The 25,453-nt window shown below is 43.0% G+C and overlaps 1 protein-coding gene across 4 annotated transcripts in view; it reads right to left on the bottom strand.

The window, feature by feature from the left end:
- The window catches only part of DYNC1I2 (dynein cytoplasmic 1 intermediate chain 2), a 1,851,236-nt gene that overhangs the window by 649,366 nt on the left and 1,176,417 nt on the right, over positions 1 to 25,453 (bottom strand). For all 4 annotated transcript variants that reach the window (XM_044075529.1, XM_044075531.1, XM_044075530.1 and 1 more), the window contains 2 exons: positions 16,194 to 16,356; positions 15,985 to 16,084 (listed from right to left, as the gene is read on the bottom strand). In XM_044075529.1, coding sequence (XP_043931464.1) covers positions 15,985 to 16,084; positions 16,194 to 16,356 — 263 coding nt within the window. The remainder of the gene's footprint in view (positions 1 to 15,984; positions 16,085 to 16,193; positions 16,357 to 25,453) is intronic.

The raw sequence follows: 25,453 nt of genomic DNA, 5'->3' as shown, positions 1-25,453 counted from the left end.
CAGCATCTCAGTTAGGTATTGTAAAATCTGAGGAATATTTGGTACAGACGTGTCAATGCCTTGCTCCGGGTTCCAAGCACAGAATCTCTTCCATTTTTCTGCATAAGATTTTCTGGTACTGGGCCTCCTGGCCTCCAAGATGACATCCATAACAGCTTTTGAAAGAGGAGTTTTCTGAATGGCTACATTATCCACCATGCTGCCAGATTTAAGGTCCTGAGTTGGCTGTGCAGGATCTGATTGTGTTGTTGGGACAGCAAGTGAGAAGTTTGAGGCAATATCCATGCTGGACCTTGAGACAAGCTCTTTAGGACTTGGAACCAGTGTTGGCGTGGCCAGTCTGGTGCAATCAGAATCATTTTTGACTTCTCTTGTCTGACCTTTAAGAGTACTCTGGGAAGGAGAGGCAGTGGGGGAAAAGCATATACTGTTAGATTTTTCCAGCTGAATGATAGGGCATCCACTTTCCATGCTTGCTTGTGGTAAATCCTTGTGCAAAATCTCTGCAATTGACAGTTGTGAGGGGAGGCAAATAGATCTATGTCTGGGCATCCCCATTTCCTTATTATCATCCTGAAGACTTGTGGATCCAGTTTCCATTCGTGGGGATCCATGAGGTTTCTGCTTAGTTCATCTGCCAGAGTGTTTGTTTTTCCTGGCAGGAATTGTGCTTGCAGGTGAACTTGAAAAGCCAATGCTGTGTCCCATACGGTCATTGCTTGTCTGCAGAGGGGGTAGGAATGAGTACCTCACTGCTTATTTATGTACCACATGACCGTAGTGTTGTCTGTCTTTATTAGTAATTGCCCTAGATGAAGCAGGTCATTGAAAGCTGTCGGGGCATTTTGAACAGCTAGCATCTCTTTTTGATTGATGTGAAGATGCATCTGGTTTGCAGGCCATATGCCCTGAATACATTTTCCTGCCATATGGGCCTCCCAGGCATAATCTGATGCATCCTTTGTCAGTGTCTGGCTGGCTGTGGGTAAATTGAATGGCAGACCCTTGTTTTGGTGACAGGCTTCTGCACACCATCAAAACTCCTGTTGTAGGCAGGGAATGAGTGCAATTACTGTCTCCAGGCTGTGGCAATGCTGAGTCCAAACACTTTTCAGATACCATTGTAGTTTCCTCATATGCAGTCTGGCATATGGAATTAGTAGAATGCAGGATGCCATGAAACCCAAGGCCTGCAGGATTTTCCTTGCAGATAAGTGGGTTTTTGTTGCCAATTTCTTGAAGTAAGTAGTCAGTTGTTTTTGCTTGCCTGGCATGAGATAAGCCATCTGGGCAGTTGTATTTAAGCTTGCACCCAGGAATATTATCTCTTGAGAGGGCACTAGTTTTGATTTCTTTTGTAAACTCCGGTTGTCGGCTGTTCCGCCGGCATTATATAATTAAATTTTCGGCCAAAGTAATGAAATGCAAAATCGAACCGATGCTTGATAGTGAGTTGGTTGAATCTAGCACAAAACCGACAGCTAGCAACGTTGTGATCAGGGCCTAGGCAAGGAATACAGTAAGAGTGAAAATCCTTATGAGGTATTTGCTTCCCACAAGAAATACAATTGTTAACTTTTTCTGACATCAGTCTGAAGCAAGAAAAGTTTCCCCAACCGGGTACTTAGCTTTAATGAAGATTTCGGTTCTGAAATTCAGATTTGAAAATCTCAGGAGTCGACCGACCGGCACTTGCAAACTGCTTTTGCTTCGGGCACCGCGCAGCAAGAAAGACTGAAGAAAATGGCGTCAGCTGCATCTTTTATACCCCTGGTGCTTTGATGTCGGGGAAGAGGCGACAGCAACAGACGCCGGACCTAGACTTTGGAATTCTGGCCGACTGCGGGTAGCCTGCCAACAGAATAACACAAGAGTAATGACTGCAACAGTGAAACACGATGAACATCTCCTTTTCTGCAGGACACACCTTGATGAAAGTGTAGCCTTGAAGTTTCTGGTTCTGGAGAGAACTTAGCAAGAACCTGAGGTGACTTTGGCTTAGACGTGGAAGGATACAAATGAGAGGACAGATCCAAAGTCTTTAATTTTGTCAGGGTCAGAGCCATGGAGGTGGATGGCTCTGACATCTTAGGAATTTTCTTGGGGCAGAGTGGAGCCTGAGGATGTTACAGGAGCAGATGGTCAGAGGAGTGCTTTCTCGAATTCTTATGTTTGTCCTGAAGCTCTCCTAAAGATTTCTTCAAGGAGGATGTGGTTCCATAAGTAGAAGATGGAAAAATTATTTTTAATATTAGTTTGTTCTTTCCTATTTCGACCAGGGCCCAGTTATTAAAACTAGTACAAATCTCACATTCGGTGTTAAGGTGAGGTGGGTCAAGGCAATATGCACATTCCGAAAGGCTGTCAGAATTAGGGATTTTGTGCTCATAAGAGGTGCACTTCTTAAATCTGGTAGGTTTATCAGACATCTCAGAAGTTAGATACCTATTAAAACCAAAAAAAAAAAAAGACTAAGGAGGCAAATAATAACTATAGCCACGGACAGAAAAGAGAACAATACCAACAACCAAAGGAAAATTACCAGAGGTAATGAGAGCCTATGAAGGCAGAAGGCCCAATGGGAAAAAAAACTACCTAATTTAGTAGCTACTAAAGTTATCTAAACTCTATTTATAAACTTTTTTTTTTTTTTATTAAACAGAGGAGAATTACAAAGAGAAACAAAAAAGGGAAAGGTATCAAATTGGATAAAGAAGCCAGAAATCTCACTTATCTCACCATCCCACACTCAAGCTACTGGTGACCATGTCTTATTGCTAAAGGGGCAAATGAGATCTGGGGTAACTAAGGAGAAGAGAGGGATTATGGGTAAGGACAGGTGCTAAGACTACGGAGCCTAAAGTCTATCAGAGTGGCCGAGGATAGATCTGACGTTGGATCCAAAACCCATCTGTTGAGGAACGGACAAAAATGACAACATCAGATTCCAAAGTTACATCAACAGCTGCAAGCTGTTTTCCTTCCTGCTTGCTCTTCTGCAGCTTCTCTTTCACTTGAGACCAAAACCAGGATGAGTCATTACAAGGGCGATAGTGAAAGATCCTTGGAAGCTCTCAGCAAAGATGTGGTGCTGAATAGCAATGCCTGCCCCAGCTGCAAAGACTGCTCCATCTACTGTGCTATGCAAGAGACACATGGAAAGATGATTCATATTTTCTGAGGATACCACACAGGACTGTAACTTGCACTGTAATTTCCTATGAGACAATTTTTTGAGTGTCTCTAGCATCCATTCTACCAGGTGACATTGAAAACATGGTACATGTGACAGGCAGTTGAAGGCTCAAATATAGAAAGCACCTGATTTATATACATGCTTAATGTAATGGTCTACTGCTAGAGACACCTTATTAGGGGACTGGAGGTCTGCTGAGCTCTCTTCAGAAGGCTCCTTTTTAAGGTCAGCAGCCTCAACAGTGCAGTGGGATATAGCAGCTTTAATCTAACACTCACAGTCCTCAGGAGGCCAGTGGGCTCTTGCCAAGTCTGCTGAATGACTACCAGCATCATGCAGTCATCAGGGGGATCCACCAAAGAGATTGGCAGAGAACAGTGAAAAGCCTCACAGACCCGCAAGACCTGCTTTGCATGGGGGAGACAAGGTTATTAGGTCATAATTCCTCTGTTTCATCAGCTCCCAAATTTTTCCAAACTTAGGATCAGGTGGTGATATTTGGGATGCCTCCCCCTCTAGATCATTATTCAGGATGGAGACTCCAAACTGGAGTCCAGGTGCTTTTTGCATATCCTACTTCTGAGGACATTCTGGACGGGGTCATCAAAGTGTGCAGAACAGTTATCTGTCAGATTCCTCCATTCTGTGGTGGTGACAACTTTATACCCTTCTGCCTGTTTGGGACAAGTATAATGCAGCCAAGGAACACAACTAAAGAATATCAACAAGTAGATTGGATAGCTGTGATGACTCCAACAGGGCATTCACCAGCTCAGAAGGTTGCATTTGTACTGGCTATGAAATCTTGGCTACCAGTAACGACAATCTCAGTAATGAGGGCATTCAATAGAAAAAGTCAAACGGCGAGCTGGTCAACACTGATGTAGACCCCAGAGAGCTTAGACACAATGCTGGCAATGATGCTCTGGTGTTGACTCTCTGGTTCTTTCAGCATTGACAGACTAGGTGATGAAGCCACTAGTGAGGAAGGAGGCACAGTTGCCAAAGGTAAATTCTGGCTTGTTGCTGATGCTGAAGATGGCAGCAATTCCAACAGCTCTGATGCACCCAGTGATGACAATAAGCCCAGGGAAGCAGCAACAGAACAGCATACAGAGAGGGAAGAGAGGACACCCAATTCAATTTGTGCTTTAACCTAGGCCCATATCACGTTTTCCTTGTCAATTTGCAGGGTGGGACTGCAGAAGGACCTAGAGGAATAAACCGACACTGATGAGGATGTTCTACATTCTACGTATATTGAGAGTTCTGTATCAGAAGAAAAGCTACTAATATGTTTTCTAAATGGTGGATCTTCCACAACTGCCCCTTCCAGCAGAGATAATCTAGCATTATTTTTGCTACTCTTACCAGCAGGAGCAGCACTAGGTTTGTCTATTACAGCTCGCAGGGTAACATCCCTCCTTAGGAACCTTAGCAGCAGGGGGAAGAAATCTCAGCAACACCATTAGAATCAGCCACTTTCTTTTTTACTTTTTACTTTTCTGAACCAGCCAACTCAGAAGACAGACATCTTTTTAACATATTTTTTGTTTGCTTTCTTAAGTGTCCTGCAACCAACCTTTTCACAAATATCACAGAGTTTACATGTTCCATCCCTCAGACATGCCGCATAAAGCATGAATGCCCTAATGGAAAATCTTAAGTCCACATTTAGAACATGACCTAGTTGGAACAAGGAAGAAAGGCAATTAAACTATCCAAAAACAACCATCGTGATGCAGCCAAAAATTGCTAAGAGCTAATAAAGCCATCAGAATGGAAAAATCTGACACGAACTGAAGAATTTTGGAAGAACTAGAGAAACTGATACCAAATTTGGCAAAAACTGACAACTGACACTATGCTGAGGACCCATCGGTCGTTGATGATGGAGACCCAGTTTTCGGCATGGGAGCCAAGTTTTCCTCCTAGGGGCACGAGCAGATGGGCAGAGATGAGAGGAGGAGTCATTGGGAATTCTTTCCATAAGGGGATGGCTTAGCACTCTCTAGTTTAGAATCGGAGGTACTCCATTGCTTAGATCTCTGCATACCCTGAAACTGCTGTCTGGGGGGGTCTGTTACCCCTAGGCCTAGTATGAGGTGGCCTTGAGGGGGCTGGGAAGGACCAATGTTTTGAAGGGCAATGCCTACTGAATCTAGGAGGCTGAACTAGCAAAAAGTCTTAAACTGTCTGCAGAGACTTAGCTTTTTCTTCCATCTTTAAAACCTCTTTTGCTTTGGTGCCAAACAGATTGTCTTTGCTCAGTGGTGCATCCAATAATTTTGATTTGACATGATCTGGCAAGGACTGTTCCTTAAGCCAAGCATGCCTTCTAAGTACAGAACCTGTGACTGCTGCCCTGCAGGATGCTTCTAAGGCGTCAAACCCACAATGCAGGGTATGCTTACTGATTTGGCTTGCCGAATGCATAAGTTCATGTAAATCTTTATTTTCTGCACAGTCTGGGAAGGTTGACAATTTTTGTTTAATGAGTTCCATGGTATGTTGCTGGTATTTCAGTATGTGGAACTGACAATTTAATGCTCTAATGGCAAGAGCTGCAGAGGTATATACTTTTTTACCCCATTTGTCTAAGGCTCAAGAATCCCTGTCCGAGGAGGTGGGATTCTTAGCTGTAGTTGCTTTTATTCCTTTAGGCCCCTGGGAGATGACCTCTGGGTCAGCAGTAGGATTCTTGAAAATAAATTTGTGTAAGTCAGGGACTCTGTAATACATGTCAGGTCTCCTGGGAGCAGGAAGTAAAGTATCAGGAGTTAGACTGGATTCCATAAAAACATAATCCACAACATCCAGAACAGGGGGTATAGCTAAAAGTCTGTGCTGTGGTAAATCTACAAATTCCCTGAGTCTCTTTTTTGACTCTGAATAATCCTGGCATACCCAATGGAAGGGCTCTCTCAAAGTAGGCAGGGTTTCACCAAAACAAAAATCCTCTGGAGGAGAGGCAGAAGGAATGGATTCCTCTGCATCTGAATCCTCATAAGCAGATAAGGGCATGTCTTCATAATCAGAAACCTCAGAGTCATCGGACTCTTGGTCAGATAAGTGTGCTGGGGACAAGTCTCTTTCTTTTAGCAGGGAAAGGCTGGCTTACCCTAATCAGCATGATAAGGTCTTCCTCCATTTTAAGCATCTGTGATTGTGGTAAGGAAGCAGGCACGTGAGTTTGGGTCATTGGTCTTTTAGGCGTAGCTCGTACTCTTGGCCTTAGAAACTCGGTAGTCTTAGAAAGAACTGAAGACGCAAAAGAAGTCGTCGGTTTGTGTCGAATATCGGTAGTGTGAAGAACTTCCTCAGAAGACAGTGCCTGCACAGTGGCTACAGACCCATCCAAGGTAGAGATATCCGCAGGTTCCGTAGTCAAAGAAGAATCTCGCGGCATACTGGACTCCTAACAGGTCTCGGTAGCGGCCTGCAAATCCATTGATGCGGGCATCAGGGGCTGCGAAAGCGCCTCACTGAATACCGGCGAACTGGCGATTAGCTTAATGGAAGCATCGTCAGCAGTTTTGGACCTGTGCGGTCTGTCTCTGTCTTTAGCCTTGCGTTTTTTTGGAAGATTGGTAGTCGGATGGCTTACTGAAGCCATTTCGGAATAGGGAGATCGAGAGCGAAAGTATTTAGCTACAATAAGGGCCCGATGACGAATAGTTCGGGCATTGAACAAGGCACAACACCGGCAGTGAGGGACATGGTGGTCTAGGCCTAAACAGATGATGTAAGAATGGAAATCTCGGTGTGGTATTTGCTTTCCACAGGCAAGACAATTGCTAACTTTTTCTGACATCGGTTAGAGCAAGAAAAAAGGATCCCCAACAGGGTACTTAGCTTTAGAAGACATCAACTTCAATTTCGGAAAGGAAAACTCAAGTAGTGGCTGACCGGCACTCATGCAAACTGCTTCCGCTTTGGGCTCCTCGGCAAGAAAGACTGATGTAATGGCGTCAGCTGCCTGTTTTTATACCACTGATGACCTGACGTCAGTCCTGGAGTGACAGCAACTGACGCAGAAATACTAAGCCTCTGGTATTCAGGCTAACTGAGGGCTACCCCTGGCAGGATAACCCAAGTGTGATGACTGCAACAGTGAAACACGAAGAACATCAGTAATAAAATCTGTAACCTAATGTGGGATTACAATGCATTAATTATATTTGTGAAATTTGACAGTACAAGAAAATCTGGAAACATTGAACTTCTTCAAAATGTGTTTGCTGAGTGGGGGACTCGAGTATATGCCCCCTACTCCATGTCATTAATGTTCAAAAACATTCTTTGGGGAGGGGAAGAGAGGGGATAACACTGACTGTAAGTAAAGAAAACACTTTATTTTCTTAATAGTATTGTATCTGTGTTGCGTGGTTTTATTTGCATGCTATTTTTGGGTGTAATGGGGATTGTAAACAGGTGTTTTTATTTTTCTCCCCTCTTCTCTTTTTCTTCTTGTGCAGTTTTGAGAAACATAGGCACTGTAATGATTAACAACAAAAAGGAAGTTGTTCTGTATAAATTGAGCAAGGTTTACTGAAATAGTGGATAAAGTGGAAACAGACCAGCCTTAAAATGCCTATGCAAGCTATAAGCAAATGCAGTTAACCACAAACTTTGGACATCTGTCCTCACATCAGAGAAACATGCCAAAGAGAAGGGAACCTAGCACAAGCCCTGAGGGACTCCACCAATGCACAATCTACTACATGAGAAAGTACTAACTCACATCCTGTATGTACAATCAGAGATCAGTCAGCAATGAATTGACAAATATGAGAGATAACATTTAAGTTTAATCAACAATGCCTGCAAGGAGACTCATACCGAATGCCATAAGAAAGTCAGGATAAGTGGCATGGAGAGAATGATCCTCCACATCGAGGCATTGGTCACACCTACAAAAAGGTCATGCAAATTAAACAAACAAGAAAAGTACAGTTGTGTAGATTGCACTTACTATAACAGTAGATGCTTGAAATCCTCAATGTTGCAGTAGCCTTTTGGCTATATGGGTTGTATCCTGCCTAGGATACAAGAACTGGACAGCTTCACAAAGCACCGTCTCCTTTCCACACCTACACTCTGACTGGCTAGCCCCTTGGAGGGAAATCATCAGTCAGAGTAGAACACTTGAGGACTTTCTTTCCCGTAAAGAGAGAAAGAACTTATTCATTCTGATCCAATAAAAAATTTAAACAGTAATCAATAACCTTATATCTCAAAAACTAACTATATAAAGAAATAGGCAAATGGCAGGTGAATGCAGTTACTGCGGCGATGAGTAATTTGATCAACTACCCTTACGGTCTGTACAACTTACACAACTGTACTATGTGCATCATTCTCACTGGTGTAGTAGCCTTCTGGCTATGTGGGTTGGTTACCAAAGCCTATCTGACCTAGGAAGAGGAAGGATAAAGATACAGTAGTCCCTGGAGAATGGTCTTAGCAAAACCAGCCCTTGATAAAGGAATCTAGTTAGTAATGCTTTGTAAAAGTATGTACACGGGACCATGTTGTGCCACTAAGATGCTTCTACTGTCCACCCCTTTCCAGTACACCATCAGAGAAGCGAAGGCCCTAGCAGAATGTGCCTTGATACTGCCTAGAGTAGACTTGCCATGATGGGAATAACAAAAAGCAATAGCTCAAAACATACATATTTTTATACATACTTATTCACATACATATATATACTTTCACACACTTATATATTTATACATAATATCGAGGTATAGATTGAGTCACATATAAGTATACAGATACGGATATGTATATGTATGTATTTTTTACATTTTCATATTTATATGTTTATGTATTTTTATGTTTCTATATGAATTTGTTATATATGTCTGTTTGCGTATAGGTACATCATGTGTATGAAAATATTTTATTACTATTTTATTATTATTTTTAGAAACTCACAGTAGACTGCCAGTTTTATTAGACAATTCTATCAGTCAACAACTGTCTTTTTAAAGATCTCTCTAAAGACAAGGAAATTAAATGCTGTAAATTAGAATTAATTAGCTAATTAACATTCAGAGATTTCATTGGCTTAAGAAAGTTAAGTAGAGATATAAGGGAGTTTTTTACTTTTTATTTTCATTAAAGTCTGAAGAAGCGCCCTGTGAGGCGTGAAAGCGCTTACTTTCTACAAATAAAGGATACTTCAGCTTTTTAAGTTGGCTTCGATTGTCGTGGTGTGCTTCTAATCTCTTTTTCCTACTGGACTTATAACTTTGTTTTGGAGGCACTTCACCCCTTAAGTATACATTTTATTTCAAGAAATAGCTCAAAACAGTCTGTCCTGACAAAGGTTGTCTTTTCTTTGTCCCATCATAAAAAATAAACAGTGGATTTGCTTTTCTAAAAGATTTAGTTCTGTCAAGATAGCACCCGAGCTGCCTAAGCAAATGCAGACTAAGTAGAATCATCTCCTTGGTTCTGAGGATCTAGACAGAACACAAAGTTTGATGGCTTGATTCAAAGTAACTTCTGAAACAACTCCGGGAATAAATGAGGGATTTGTTCTTAATGAGACCACATCTCTATGGAAGACCAGTCAAGGTTACCCACCATGAGAGCTTGCAAGTCCGATACTCTTCTCAGAGAAGTCAGAGCAATAATGAGTACAATAATGAGTACAGTCTTCTATACAATGAACTTTAAGTCCGCCTGATAAACTGGTTCAAAAGGAGACGAATTTAACTTTTCCACAATAAAATTATGATCTCAAGAAGGAGCCACCTGTTTTCTAGGAGTGAGGCCTAAGATGCAGAACTCTCTTCAGAAACTGTCTAGTGTCTCTACTTAATTGAAAACATTTGGTATGTCTGTTTCCTATATTTATTTCTGCTGAGGCACTATAATACAAAGATTTTATTAAACACACCCACATCTCAGGAAAGGCTATCACTCTTAGTATTTCAAATAAATACTGTCAAGAAAACCTTTCAAATGCCTTTTTGGCATCAAAATTTGTATTCAACAATGCATGTTTGATTTTTTTTGTTTTGTTTTTTTTGGCACAGTCTATTAACTAATTTGGTTTTAGTAAGTTATCATGGGTGGTTCTCCTCAGTAAAAACATGCGTCTTCCAGATCAATCAATAAGGGGAGGATACCAGCTAAACTTCTGGCAAACAGTCCAGTAAATCAATTATAATCACAAAAAATATTGATACTGGTTATATGGCCCAACTTGTGAAAGATCCTTGCCTAATTTGTGAATAGCCATTATGCTACCTTCTTTCCATGTAACTGGGGTTTCTTCAATTGCCAACACATAATAAGCTAGTTTAGTAAAGCTCTTAAGAAATATGCCATTCAATATTATATATTTTTCTAATGGTAAACCATCCAGTCCAGGTGTTTTTACCACTCTTTCAATTCCTTATTATTGTTTCCACCTCATGCTCTCTAACTTCTTGCATCAAGCAGTTCCACTGATCCTGGCCAAACATTTAATCAGAATATGTTTAGGAATTCTCTTACTTCATTATGTTCAGGAAGTCTCTTACTTCATTGCCTTTCCCTCCCACTTTCACATCTGCTTCATAAAAATGTACATAAAATCCCACCTCTCAGTTTTAAAGGCAAACCAATACACACTGGTCCAGAGGGGAGGCCAACAAATGTCTGTCCTGTTCACTGGCTGGCTCATAAGCAATGCTAAAATACTCATGGACAGAAATCTAACAGTAAAAGGAGGAGAAGGAATTACAGCAGTGTGGAAATCTCTATAGTAGGAAAAGCCTATTTTACTGGTGTGGCTACTGGCATAGCCACTAGAATGCATTTTGGAGCGGTCTTCTCTCCACCTGAAAAACCTATAACTTGGGTAGCAACAAAAGTGCTTACTTATTCTTAAAATGCTGTATGCATCAGGTTGTGGGGGATGCTGTTTAGGTGCTTTGCTGACATCATTTTAATCTCTATATTTGACAGGCAAAAAAGTATCCTTATCTGCTGAAATCTTTTAGACATACTTTTTTTTGTCAGAATCTGAAACTGGACCTGTAGCTTTCTTCCCTTTTTATGCCCTCTTGGTTCTGCCCATCCACTCTTTCTCATGGTAGCCTTATTAAATTTCAAGCATATTTAACAAGACTCTAGTTCATGATCAGGCCCTAAACAGAATAAGCACTGAATGAGGTAATTTTTAGGTGCTTCTTTTTCTATGTACTTTCTCTGCTGCACCCACTGACCATTAAGCCACCCCTTATCAGCCATGTCATCCATTCTCCCTGTTCTGGTATTCCCCAATGAGGGAGACAGCTACATGGGTGAGGCCATTATACAGGTAGTAGTAGTGACTGGTTTGTGCCCTTGCACATGCACCCCAGACGAATAGTAATGCTATGTTTTGACATTGTTTCAGATCACTGATTGAACCAGGTCAATGAAAAGTGTGGCATTTTCATTGTGGAACTCAGAGCCGTTATGAAGTTCCTATTCCTGCAGAAGAAAATTCCAAAGGAGATCCATGAATGTATGATGCAAACATTGAGTGACAAGTGCCCTTCTTACTCAACTGTGAAAAAGTGCTGTGCAGACTTCCAGCATGGAGATTTCGACACCGAAGAAGCAGCATGGTCTGGGAGGCCTCAAACGGTGTCAACTCCAAATTGTTGACCATGTCCATGACTTGATTTTGGCAGATCGGCAAATATCGGCTAAAACAATTGCTGAGACACTACAGATATCCAGGGAATGTGTTGGGTTTATAATCTATGAGCAGCTGGGTATGCAGAAACTGGCAGCCAAATGGGTGCCTAAATGTTTGAATGCTGATAAGAAAAGACATCGAGTGGACACAGTTCCAAGTTGATTTTGCAGCATTTTCATCAAGCTGGTGCCAACTTTTTGGACTGACTAGTTACTGTTGATGAAACATGGTTACACCACTATGATCCTGAGACAAAACAACAGTCCACGCAATGGCGGCAGTCAGGTTCACCAAGGCCAGAGAAGTTCAAGACACAAAAGTCAACAGGAAAGGTCATGGCATAGTGTTTTGGGATCAGGAAGGTGCTGTAATGATTGACTATCTTCCAAGTGGCCAAACAGTTAATGCAGAATACTAGTGTACCTTGCTATGCCGACTAAAGGAGGCACTGAAAGAAAAATATAGAGGGAAGCTTCGGAAAGGAGTTCTCTTTTTACAAGACAATGCACTTGTTCATAAGTCTGGCAAAACGTTGGATGTTTTGATGAAATTGGGGTCTGAGTGGACAGACCATCCACCCTACTCACCAGATCTTGCTCCATCTGACTACTTCCTGTTTCGAAACCTTAAGAAGAGTTTGAAAGGGCAGCAATTTTCAAGTGATTCGGTGGCGATTGCAGCAGCAAAGCAGTATTTCAGTGACCAGACTTCAGACTTTTTTTGGCAGAAACTTCAGACACGATGTGCCAAGTATGTTGAACTTTGGAGAGAATATGTTGAATAACTTGTAACTTTCAAGGCTCCATGTCATTCTCTTCTTGGTAGGACTTAGAACTTTTCAGCACCCCCTTGTATTAAGTGGAACTGGCAGTTCAATACCCTCATAGATAGTGTGGCAGAGGTGCATACTTTCTTACCAAATCTTTTGAGGGTTCTACCCTGCACATCATTGGGTAGGGGATTCTTGGGTGTGCTGGTTCTGGAACCCTGGAGTCCAGAACCAAAAATCTGTGGATCTGTTGAAGGATTATTAAAAAGTTGCTTATGTGAAGCCATAACCCTGTAGAAACTGTCAGAATTTCTGGGTGCAAGGGGAAGGGTGTCTGGTCTCAAAGACATCAATAATCACCTCCAAAATTGGGTGCATTGGTAGGGGTTTGAGTTCTGGGAGGTGGAGGAATTCCCCAGTTCTTTTCTTGGGTTGAGGATAATCTTGTTCTTCCCAATGTAAAAGTTCTCCAAGGGAGTGTAAAATTTCCCCAAAGGATAGATCCTCAGGCGGGGAGGCTGAAGGTAAGGTTTTCTCTGAGTCTGACTCCTGAAAGGGGGACAAGGAAGGGTCATCTTCAAGGGTTGAGCTGTCCTGGTCTGAGTTGTGCTGGTCTCGCAGGGGTCAGTAAGAACCTTAGGGATAGTGTCTTTTCTCCCTTTCCCAGGGATAGATTTTGGGGGGGGGGGGTCTTACCCTTACCATGGAAAGCAGACCCTCTGCCAATTTAACTAATTCCTTTTGAGAAAGAGAGCTGGAAGGGCTGGAAAGAAGAGATGATGACTTCCTAGGAGTAGGTTTTTGTTTTGGCTTGGGGCGTCGGAAACATGGACTCCTGAATACCTATGAGGTATAATGGTAGTGCTGTGTGAACTAAAAGCTGAGGCCTGTTGAGCGGTCTCGGACCTGACCGATGAATGGCGATCAATGACTGATGATGATGTCAAGGGTTCTGATGGCATACTGGCCCCCGAAAGGGTCTCTGTAGAGGCCTTCACCACTACCTCGATTGCAGGAGGGGGCTGTGAAGGTGCCTCACCGACTTCCACTATAGCCATTCCTGGCAGGCTATCTGATGGTGAATGGCTGTGTTCCGAAGGCCTGAGCTTAGGCCATTTGTGTTTGGTCAGATCGATGTCGGCATGCAGAATGGATGCCATTCCACACCAAGATTCGGGGGACTTGCTAACAAATCTAGCTAAAATGTCTGCCCTACGGCGAATAGTTCTGGAGTTGAATCGGGCACAGAAATGACGGGTCTATATTACGAGATTGAAAACCCGTTTCAGCGAACACCACAACACCGACACACATAGCCCGAACCGCAAATACGCCAAACACCCTAAACCGCGAAATTTCAAATCTCGAATGGTCATAGTTGGCCAACACCACCACGCGCTACATACCCAAACATAATAAATAAAACACATACATACACTAACCAAACCCTACTTCTAACCCTACACTAAACCTTACACACATTACTATCTATGCACTTACCTTAACCCGCACCCTAACCCTAAGGTCCGTAATTATTGCACACTTACCTTACGGAGCTATACCGCAGATGGGCCAACCAAGACACTTCGACATTTCGTGTTTTGCGGTTCTGAACGTTCGCCGTTACCATAGTTCGCACTATACATGTCGGTCAATTCCGATTCGCTGAAACGGGTTTTCGATCTCGTAATATAGACCCAGAAATGACAACTGGGGACATCGTGGTAAGGGCCTAAACAAGTAATGCATATGGTACGAAAATCACGGTGTGGAATTTGTTTATCACAACAGAGGCAGTTGTTAACTTTGTTTGACATTAGTTAAGAAAAGGAAAAAGTTCTCCAATGGGGTACGTAGCTTTAGAAGTTTTCACTCTGGCGTGGACCGACTGACGGATGTACTTCATCTGCATTGGGCTCCGATGACAAGAAAGAACTGAGGTAATGATGAACGTGGACTCCACTTATAACCCAACATACTGACATCAGTCAAGTGTGCCCACCTGTCACAGGAGGAGGAAAGACTTTTACTCTGGTAGTCGAGCCAGCCAAGGGCTGCCACAGCAGGAAATCCCACAAGTGAGGACTGCAACAGTGAAACACAAAAAACATCTTCCATGCACTGATGACAAGAAGAACTGAAGACCTAAAAGTCTCTAGCCACCTGTATCAACACCTTCATAGGCACAAGTACAGTACTGGTCCTTGAAGGAAAGATAGCCACTACTGAGTAAAATCTAGTAAATCGCAGAAAACAACTGTATAGATGCAAATCTGGCTATTTGTTCTTACAGTGACCCTCTCTTAAGAAGATAATTTATAATACCTATATACACAAATGTTGCCTATGTCATATCTTTATGTTCTAGCTTATTATGTGTCTCTGTGACTACTTTATTAACATCAGGATATACATATATACAAGTCTTGTAAGGTATACAGAAGGACATGTTATTTATGAAAATTATTTGATTTGCTAGCTGACAACTAGGCATGCTTACTCCATCAGATGGACCAGAGACCTAAACTGCTACATTGCATGCAACAGTAGACAAGCTGTGAGAATGTGCTGCATTCTAGGGTGGTCCAGTGACACTTGGACAAAGTATCTTCCTACAGTGATGGAAAACTGGGTTTAATTACTAGCTCACGTACCAAACAAGAGGCACTAGGAAGAAGAAAATGAGCATCTTTGTTCACACTACAGGACATAGGGTCGCTATTATTTTATACTTTTATGGCAACAAACCTACTGTGGACACCTGGAGCAAGAACTACATAAAAGAATGATAGGAAAGATGACAATGTACGATAACTGCAAGCTGGAAGAAAAGGCAGACTTCAACTAGAATCAAGCGTGTTCACCTATATGAAGATATGGGACTGCAGGTTTGAGAAATGTGACCCAGATCCACAATACCACGTTTTATTGCCACAGCCAAAAGGTACAAATGTTTTGGGAAAATGCTATACGCACAGCAGTGGCAGCATGTGGTCAGCTAGGCTGGCATATACCTGGAAGCAGAAAGTTTTACAAAAAACAAATATAAAACAAAGTTTGTTTTTACAGTTTTAAGTATATCAGTATTTAATGACATTTTCTTTGGGTAGAAAAAAAATCTGTTAAATAAATAGGACAGAAGTAATGTAATGCCTGCTGCTGTAAAAAATGAAGCTGTCAAACCATACACTGCCATTTGTACTGTTATTTAAAAGATGATCCCCTGCCACCTTGCCCCCAGACATAAAGAAGTGAAAATAAAGGGTACATTCTATGTCAGGAAAATGGATATCTTGCATATGAACAATCAGACAAGTACAATAAAATTACCTGAATTGACCAGTCCATACAAGTGACAACTCTATGCTTTGACCACCTTTCCTCAAAAAATTGCCTATTCAGGGAAAGTTTAGCACCTGCCTGAATTTCACTGTTTAAAAAAAAAAAAAGAAAGAACACAGTAAATGATTCAGCTCTGCATAACAACTACATATCATTTCATCATTTACTACCAGAAACTGTGCATAGTGAAGATCTACCCTTCCTTCTCTTCTAGATCCCGGCCACTGTAGTCAAAGAAAATGTCAACTTGTTCAGAAACAGCACGTTCCACAATTCGAGTGGTGTGGTCAAAGAAACTAAGGAAGTCTTCAGAGTACAAAATCTGTTGCTTTTCTTCTTCTGTAAACTCATGGGGTGGTGCTAAAAGAAAACAGGAGATCTATGATCAGCAGTGACATGCAGGAAAGAAAGCAGTTTGTTCCTTGAAACTGTCATTCATCTACAAATAAAATGCTTTGGCTTCCTTCAAATATTAAACAATTAATCAGATAAAGTAATGTCAATCTAATTTGCCAACTCATGCAACTCACAACAGTATTACTGTATCACCCTATCTAATGGAAGAATAGTCCATGAGTATTCTTACCACAGCATTACACATTTAAGTAGGACCACAGTTACAGGAGCAACAATAACATATGGGAAACAGCGACACCAGTCCCAGAGCTCCCTGATGTCATATCACAGACTAGCTCCTTTCTGACACATGGAGGCAACACCTGTATCTTGGACAAAAGGAGCAGTCAAGCCTTTTTCCTACAATTCTTTTCTGCCATCAAGACTTGCAGAGAATGTTCATTGATGTGAAGAGCCCCCACATTTTTAATTTTTTCCTTAGTCCAACTAAAAGAGAGAGATTAAAAAGAAATAATCATTCACAGAGTTCACACAGCTAGAAATATCTCAGAAAGGAAAATATACAATCTCATTGGTATTTACGTTTATGGAGCAGAAAAATGGAGAAAGTAGTAGCAGAATGGTGGGTGACAACAGCACCAAGCACCTCGGCTGCTACATTACTAGAACTGGGGTAAGAGAAATAGCACTGAGGAAGGCAAATGAGAGCTAGTACTGCAACAGTGACCATACTTGTTACGAGGCATTAGTTAAACCACTATGGGATGTTCTTCAAAGAGATCACCACTACAGTAATATTCATGACATACGGAAAGAAATGTCAAAGTAGTGCCTAAGTTTGCAGGTGGAACCAGTGGTCTCCACTCATCCTAAGGCCCAAGGTGTTAAGTATTCAGAAAAAGCAGTGCAGGATGGCAGCACCAAAGCCTTCCTTGAGGCAAAATTTGGGAATTGAGGACCGAGTAACAGCCATGCATGTGCTCTGAGTAGAGACATTCCTGAAAAAGGATGCTAAAGTTGTCAATGCCTTAGAAGATTTGGCCTTAACCTGTTCCTGCAAAGACTTCTCAAGCCCTTTAAAGTAGAACAAAATGTACTTAGCTAGCGGCTTGGAAAATGTCTGCTTGGTGACTGACCTAAGTTGAATGCCTGTGGCAAAGGTAATTAACAGCTGCTTTGTCTGCCTAAAATCCCTTGTTTTTTCTATAAAGTACATAGGGTGCCTCTGGATTTCTTAGCAGTGCAAAATTCTCTCACCTTTATTTTCTGGCCTGGGAACAGACAGGCACAATGAAAGGTCAGACTGATGGAAAATCGCTAAAGCTACCTTTGTCATAAAAGGGATGGTTCTCAGGTTCACTCTATCTTTGTGGAGCACTTTGAAAGACTCTTTGCATGATGGCTGACCACTACGAATTCCTCCTGGCTGAGATGGACAGCCACTAAAACTGCTGCCTTCCAGGATATAAATCAGAGAAGAACAGATGCTGATGGTTCAAATTAATCCAATGTCAGCTTTTTCATAATATTAAAATCCCAAGGAGGGCTAGCCCCTCCTTGGTGGGAAGTGATATAAAACACATTTAAAGAACTTGTTACCAATGTGGAGCTTGCCAGGAGTGGCGCAAAAGGCACTTATGCTGGACTTGCAAGATGAATGCATACTGATCAACAGGTTAATTAGAACTCTCCAAGGGTGAAAATTGACACTAAGAAAAAATGCCAGTAGAAGTTATCGATTTGGGTAATTTTCAGTTACTGGTTTGTAATTACATTGTCTGGATGCCAGCAAAGAATAAATCTGGAGCAAGTACAAGAAAATCGACCAGAAAAAGAAAAGAAAAATTCAGGGAAGAATCTTGTAGCTGTTTGGCAAAACACATTTAAAGTTTCATCTTTGGTACAGAAGTTAGTTTCCATGAATTTAGAGGAAAAAATAAATCAAATGCAAGCAGAGGTGTTTAAATAATTGAATCACTGAAAGAATACAATATAAAATCAAATAGCAAAAAGCTGAAAACTAGAAGAAGCTTCAACTCACTAGGTATTCAGAAAAACTGACAAAAATGCAAAAAATCAGATGATTAAATTATTAAAAAAGGGTGGCTGAGCAAAAGACCGGAAAAGCCATTTCAAAAAATAGAAATGGTGGAAGACAAGAGTACACAAAGAAAAACATAAGTCATGTACTTGCCAGAAACAGAAACAGAACAGAAGTTGTGTACACTTACCAGAAATGTAGATGTTTGAGTGTATTCGCTGTTGCAGTCATCACATTTGGATTATCCCTGCCAGGGTAGCCCACAGCCGTCCTGAATACCAGAGACTTAGTATTTCTGCATCGGTTGCTGTCGCTTGAGGACTGATGTCAGGTCATCAGTGGTATAAAGTACGGCAGCCGACACCATTACATCAGTTTTTCTTGCCCTAACCTGTCAGGAGCCCTCAAAGTTGGAGGCCATGTTCTGGTGGAAGAACCCCACCAGTGGAAAATAAATACCAATATGTCCCTTGAAAGGAAGGAGAAAGTACAGTTTTGTACCTACCATAAATGTAGATGTCCGATAGACATGCAACTGCAGTCATAACATATGGGTTGTCCTGCCTCAGGCAGCCCTTGGTCGGCCGGATTCCAAAGTCTGGGTCCGACGTCGGCTGATGTCGCATTTCTCTCCGACGTCAGAGCGGCTGGGGTACATAAGCATCAGCCGATGCCATTTTCTTCAGTGTTTCTTGCCCCAGATGCCAGGTGCCCTCCAAGGAAGGCTGTAATCAAATTTGGAAGACAAAAACAGGATTCCAGACAAATAAATGAGCAATAAAACAAATACACCATAACAGATATCCCCAGCTAAGAGAAACAGGGATAGGAGTGGACCCTAGGCATAGAGGGGTATGGAGGGAGAGAAAATCCGACTGCAGTTGCATGTCTATCGGACATCTACATTTATGGTAGGTACAAAACTGTACTATGTCCTTCAAGAATGCAACTGCAGTCATAACATATGGGTAGAATACCATAGCTTAGCTGGGGGAGGAGGAATGCTCTAGGAAAAAGATGGTGTGGCAATCAAACCCTGCAGGACTGCCGAAGCAAAGCCTGCTCTGGATCTGGAGTATAGAGGGAGATTGTAGTGTTTGGAGAATGTATGCACGGAGCTCCATGTAGCAGCTTCTAGAATGTCCTTAGTAGGCACCCCTCTTAAGAATGCTGTAGAGGTGGCTGTAGCTCTGGGAATGTGGTCTGACATTGGCTGGAACAGTCTTTCCATGAAAGGAATAACAGAATCTGATGCAATGTCCAATCCATTTTGAAATAGTCTGTTTTGAAATTGCTTTTCCTTGGACTGCAGGGGCGTAAGCTACAAAAAGTTGTTCAGATTTCCTACTGGCATTGGTTTTGTACAAGTAGGATCGAGTTGTCTGTGAATGTCCAAGGTATGTAACAGTCTTTCCCCCTTATTCTCAGGATTGGGGAAGAAAGCAGGCAGATGAATAGCTTGATTTAAAGAAACCCTAGATACCACCTTTGGCATAAAAGTAGGGTTGGTCCTTAATGAAACCCTGTCTCTGTGAAAAATTATGAACGGTGTTATTGCCATTAGGGCCTGTAGTTCCAAAACCCTTCTTGCTGAGGTAATTGCCAACAGGAAAGCTGTTTTCCATGATAGAAATTGCAAGTCAACTGAAGCTGCTGGCTCAAATGGAGGTAGAGTCAGTTTTTCTAGGACAAAATTGAGGTCCCAGGCTGGCACTGGGGCCTTTCTTGGTGGCTTGATGTTCTTGATTCCCCTGAGGAATTGCCTTAGCAAAGGGTGTGAAAAGACAGGAGGATCAGTGTTATATCTAGCTGAAATAGCTGATGCATGTATCTTTATGGAAGAATATGAGAGGCTGTTCTTTAGCATATCTGCCAAATATTCCAAGATGAGTGGGATGTTCAACAATGATACATCATGTCCCTTGCTGGTATTCCAATTGCTGAATCTCTTCCATTTTGCTAAGTAAACCTTTCTGGTGGAAGGTCTTCGAGCCTCTGTTAGTATCCGCTGAACTTCCTTGGAGAGAGATAGGCTGAGGTTATTTATGGGATCTCCCAGGCTGTTAGCTGCAGTGTCTGAAGGTTTAGATGCACTGTTTTGAAATTGTGTTGAGTCAAAAGTAGAGGCCACTGGGGAAGGGCCCACCTCCTAGTGTGACATATGCTCCGTAGTAGTGGGTACCAGTGTTGTCTTGGCCAGTCCGGAGCTATTATGATTTCCTTGGGTCTCTCTGCTTTGATCTTTAGTAATACTGAGGTCATCAGTGGCCGAGGTGGGAATGCATAGATTGTTAGGAAGTTCCAGTTGAATGAGAGAGCATCTATCTTCCAAGCTTTTGGATGGTATGTCCTTGTGCAGAATTTTTGTAGATGATGGTTGAGGTGAGAGGCAAATAGGTCTACTTCTGGCCTGCCCCATGTCGAAGTGAGTTGTGTAAAGATCTTCGGATGTAACCTCCACTCGTGTTGATCTGTGAAATTCCTGCTTAGGCTGTCCGCCAACACATTGTCTTTGCCTGGAACAAACTGGGATTGTAAATGGATGTTTAGGCTCAGTGATTTTTCCCAAAGATGCATTGTCAGTCTGCAAAGGGGGTAAGAGTGGGTGCCCCCTTGCTTGTTTATATACCACATCACAGTGGTGTTGTCTGTCCGTATCAGTAAATGGCCTTGCTGAAGTTGGTGTTGAAAGGCCTCGATGGCATGCATTACTGCCAGCATTTCCTTTTGGTTTATATGCAGATGTGTTTCCTTTGGAGACCATTGTCCTTGTATACACCTGCCTTCCATGTGCGCCCCCCAGCCAAGGTCTGAGGCGTCTGTGGTCATGGTCTGTGTTATCTGTGTTTTTTTGAATGACATACCTGTGTTTGCCTGGCTCACCGAGGCCCACCATAGGAATTCCTTTTGTAGGCATGGAATGAGCAGTATGGTTGTCTCCAAGTTGTTGCTGTGCTGAGACCAAATGCTTTTTAGGTACCATTGCAGCTTTCTCATGTGTAGTCTTGCTAATGGAACCAGGAGAATGCAGGATGCCATGTAACCCAGGGCCTGTAGGAATCTCCTTGCAGTCATCTGGGTGAGTTTTGCTAAACCTTTGAAGTAATGAGTTAACTTCTCTTGCTTGTCTTCTGTCAGGTAAGCCATTTGAGAGGCTGTGTATAATTTGGCTCCTAAGAAGATTATTTGCTGGGATGGCTGCAGTCTTGACTTTTGGAAGTTGACTGTGTGTCCCAGAGCTTGAAGTAATCGTATGACATAGTCCAAGTTTTTTGTCAACATCAATTTGTCGTCCGCTTGTATGAGGCAGTCGTCCAGGTATGGGTAAATTTGTATCCCCTGGAGCCTGCAGTGAGCAATTACTGAAGCCAGGCATTTTGTGAATACTCTGGGCGCAGTAGATAAGCCAAATGGCAATGCTGAGAATTGATAATGCTCTGGCCCTGCAAGAAATCTGAGGTATCTTCTGCAGCTGTGTCTGATAGGGACATGCAGGTATGCCTCCTTGAGGTCCAGAGTAATCAGCCAAGACCCCTTGCCCAGCATGGGAAGGAGTTGCTGTAGAGTCAGCATTTTGAACTTTGGTACTATGAGAAAGGTGTTTAATGCGGACAAATCCAGTATTGGTCTCCATTGAGATTCTTTTCTTGGAACAAGGAACAGTCTTGAGTAGAACCCCTGGCCTTGTTCTTGTTGTGGAACTCTTTCTATTGCTTTCATCTGAGTCAGCAGAGAGATTTGTTTGATAGCCTCTGCCCTCTGGTTTTGTGGTAGGTTTGGCATGCCTTGTTTTCTTGGCAAGGTATGAAAATGGAACCTGTAGCCTTGGTCTATAATGTCCAAAATCCATTTGTCCTTTGTCAGTTTGTACCAATTTTCTGCAAACAGAGATAATTTCCCGCCCAAGGGAGCTTCTATTTGTTTCCTGGTAGGCGGTAGTAGAGGAAAGTCATTGAGATTGTGGCTGTGGGGCAGGTGAAACCCCTGCGTCGCTTCTTTGGTTTCCTGGCTGCCATTGTCGTCCCCTGTAAGGACCTCTGTATTGGCCTCTTCCTCGGCCACGTCTGTTTTTACCCCTTTGAAACTTTTCTGGATTAGGAAAGGACCAGTTTTTTGAAGGCCAATTCCTACTGAATCTGGGGGGTTGAACCTGGAGGAAATCTTTCACCGTCTGAACTGATTTTGCTTTTTCCTCGATGGTCTTTAACACATCCTTAGCATTAGCACCAAAAGCTTGTTCTTTTCCAAAGGTGCATCCAGAAGTTTTGCCTTTACATGATCTGGTAGAGGTTGATCTTTTAACCATGCATGTCTACGAATGACTGCCCCTGTCATAGCTGCCCTACATGAAGCTTCCAGTGCATCATACCCACACTGTAGGAAGTGATTGCTTACTTGCTGAGTATTATGTACAGCTTCCTGCAAAGCCTTCCTGTCTAAAGGATCAGGAGTGGCCAATGTTTTTTGTAAATCTTCTAACAGGAAATCCTGATATTGTAACATATGAAAAAGGCAATTCAAAGCTCTCATAGATAAGGTAGTGGATGTGTAAACCTTTTTGCCCCATCTCTAATGACCTAGCTTCCCTGTTGGAGGGCAATGGATTTTTAGAGGTGGAAGCTGAAACTCCTTTAGGCCCCTGTGAAATAGTTTCCAAATCAGCAGTATGGGCCCTGAATAAATGGGAATGTGTTTCTGGAACCCTGTAATACCTGTCTGGCTTGGCTGGAGCAGGAGGAAGAGAGTCAGGTGTAACACTAGAGTCAGAATATAAATCATCCAAAACATCAAGTACAGGAGGAATAGCTAAGGGCCTGTGCTGGGGCTTCTTAAGGAAAGTCAGAAGGCGTTTTCTGGAATCAGAATATTCCTGGCCTTGCCACTTGAAATGTTCCCTCATGGTATGCAGAACTTCCCCAAAAGAAATATCCTCAGGAGGGGAGGCCGATGGGGATGGAATCCTCTGCATCCGAGTCCTCATAGGTCTGGAAGAGCTCTTCCTGGCTATCAGAGTGGACAGAGCCCTCAGAATCTTCATCTGTCGGAATAGGGTCAGAGGGTTCAACCCGGGGCCTTTTATCAGAAGGAGGCTGGGATCCTCTCTCAGGATGGGCCTGTGAACCTCTAATCATAGAAATTAAATCAGCAGCCATAGACATAATTTGTGTCTCTGGAGTAGGCTGAGGTAAGGTTTTAGTAGTAAGATGTTTTGTTTTGCTGGCTGCCTTAGCCCTAGTGTAGGCCTTAATAGACCTGGCCATAGGAGGCCTGGCAGCTCCACGTGCAGGAGTGACCTTGTCTACAGCAATGGTCTCGGGCATTTCCTCGGTTTCAGTATCCGGAGGAAAATCAATAACTGGCGTCGGAGTGATATCCGGAATCGAAGTCGTCGGTAATGCGGTGTCTTCAGTTCGGAGCGGTGGAGAGACCGTCTCAGAGGGAACCGGAGCACTCGCGGTAGGTTTTGGCGTGGAGTCGGTGGTAGACGCGGGCCGAGGATGTCGGTCCCGGTCTTTTCGTTTCTTGGGAGTTTGCGATGTCAGAAGATCCGACGGCATTGTGTAAGCAAATTTTTCGCCGAAAAAATCTTCAGCGAACTCCGCCCGGCGCCTGAGAGTGTGCTTGTTGAAGCGAGCACAGGCGACACAGGCCGAGACGTTGTGGTCTGGGCCAAGACAAGGAAGACAGTAAGAGTGGAAATCCTTATGAGGTATTTGTTTACCACAAGAAAGACAATTGTTAACTTTTTCAGTAATTTCTGACATCGGCTGAGGCAAGAAAAGGTCCCCAACGGGGTACTAAGCTTTTTGGATGACTTCGGAATCGAAGAATACAGGAGCTGACCGACCGGCACTTGCGAACTGCTTCTGCTTCGGGCACCGCGCGGCAAGAAAGACTGAAGAAAATGGCGTCGGCTGATGCTTATGTACTCCAGCCGCTCTGACGTCGGAGAGAAATGCGACATCAGCCGACGTCGGACCCAGACTTTGGAATCCGGCCGACCGAGGGCTGCCTGAGGCAGGACAACCCATATGTTATGACTGCAGTTGCATTCTTGAAGGACATCTACAAGGAAGAAAGGTAACCAAAGGAGAAAGAGAAAAAAGGGGGGTGGAGGGAGGGAATCCATGGTAAGTGTACACAACTGTACTATGTTGTTCATGTTTCACTGTTGCAGTCATCACATTTGGTAGATTCCCAAAGCTGAGGAAATGGGTGGAGGCAGTCAAGGAAGCTAGGGGCTGGCTAGGATGCCCTGCAAGACTGTAGAGGCATACCTTGCCCTGGATTTGGAGAAGAGAGACAGGTGGTAATGCCTGGTGAAAGTGTGAACAGATGTCCAGGTGGCAGCCTCCAGGATGTCCCTGGTGGGGACTCCTATGAGGAAAGCTGCAGAGGTGGAGGCTGCTCTGGTGGAGTGTTTCCTGACCCCCTTGGCTGGAGGCTTACTATGCGGTTTGTAGCAGAAATGGATGCAGTGTGCTATCCATTTGAAAATGGTTTGCTTGGAGATGGCTTTGCCTTCTGCCTCTTTAGTAAAGCTAACCAGCAACTGATCAGACTTTCTGAAGAATGTAGTCCTGTCCAGATAGTATCTGAGCTGTTTGTGCACATCTAGAGAGTGAAGAATCCTTTCCTCCTTGTTCTGGGGGGTTAGGAAAGAAGGTGGGCAAATGAATGGATTGGTTGAGAGCCACACTGGACACCACCTTGGGCATGAAGGATGGGTTAGTTCTGAGGGATACCCAGTCTGCAAGGAAGATGATGAAGGGTTCCACAACCATGAGTGCTTGCAGCTCAGAGACGCTTCTGGCTGAAGTGATGTCCAGGAGGAAGGCTATCTTCCAGGAGAGAAAGTTTAGCTCTGCAGAAGAAGCTAGTTTGAAAAGAGGTAGGGTGAGCTTTTCCAAGACAAAGTTAAGGTCCTAAGCCGGTGCAGGTGCCCTTCTGGGGGGGCCTCAAATTGCTATAACCCCTCTGAGGAACTGTTTGATCAAAGGGTGTGAAAAAAGTGACTGCTTAGTGGGAAAGTGAGCAGAAATAGCAGAGGCATGAATT

The sequence above is a fragment of the Protopterus annectens genome, chromosome 6.part1 (genome assembly GCF_019279795.1).
Source record: "Protopterus annectens isolate FY-2018-M chromosome 6.part1, PAN1.0, whole genome shotgun sequence".
NCBI classification, from domain to species: Eukaryota; Metazoa; Chordata; order Ceratodontiformes; family Protopteridae; genus Protopterus; species Protopterus annectens.
This window is presented reverse-complemented; position numbering and strand designations above follow the sequence as displayed.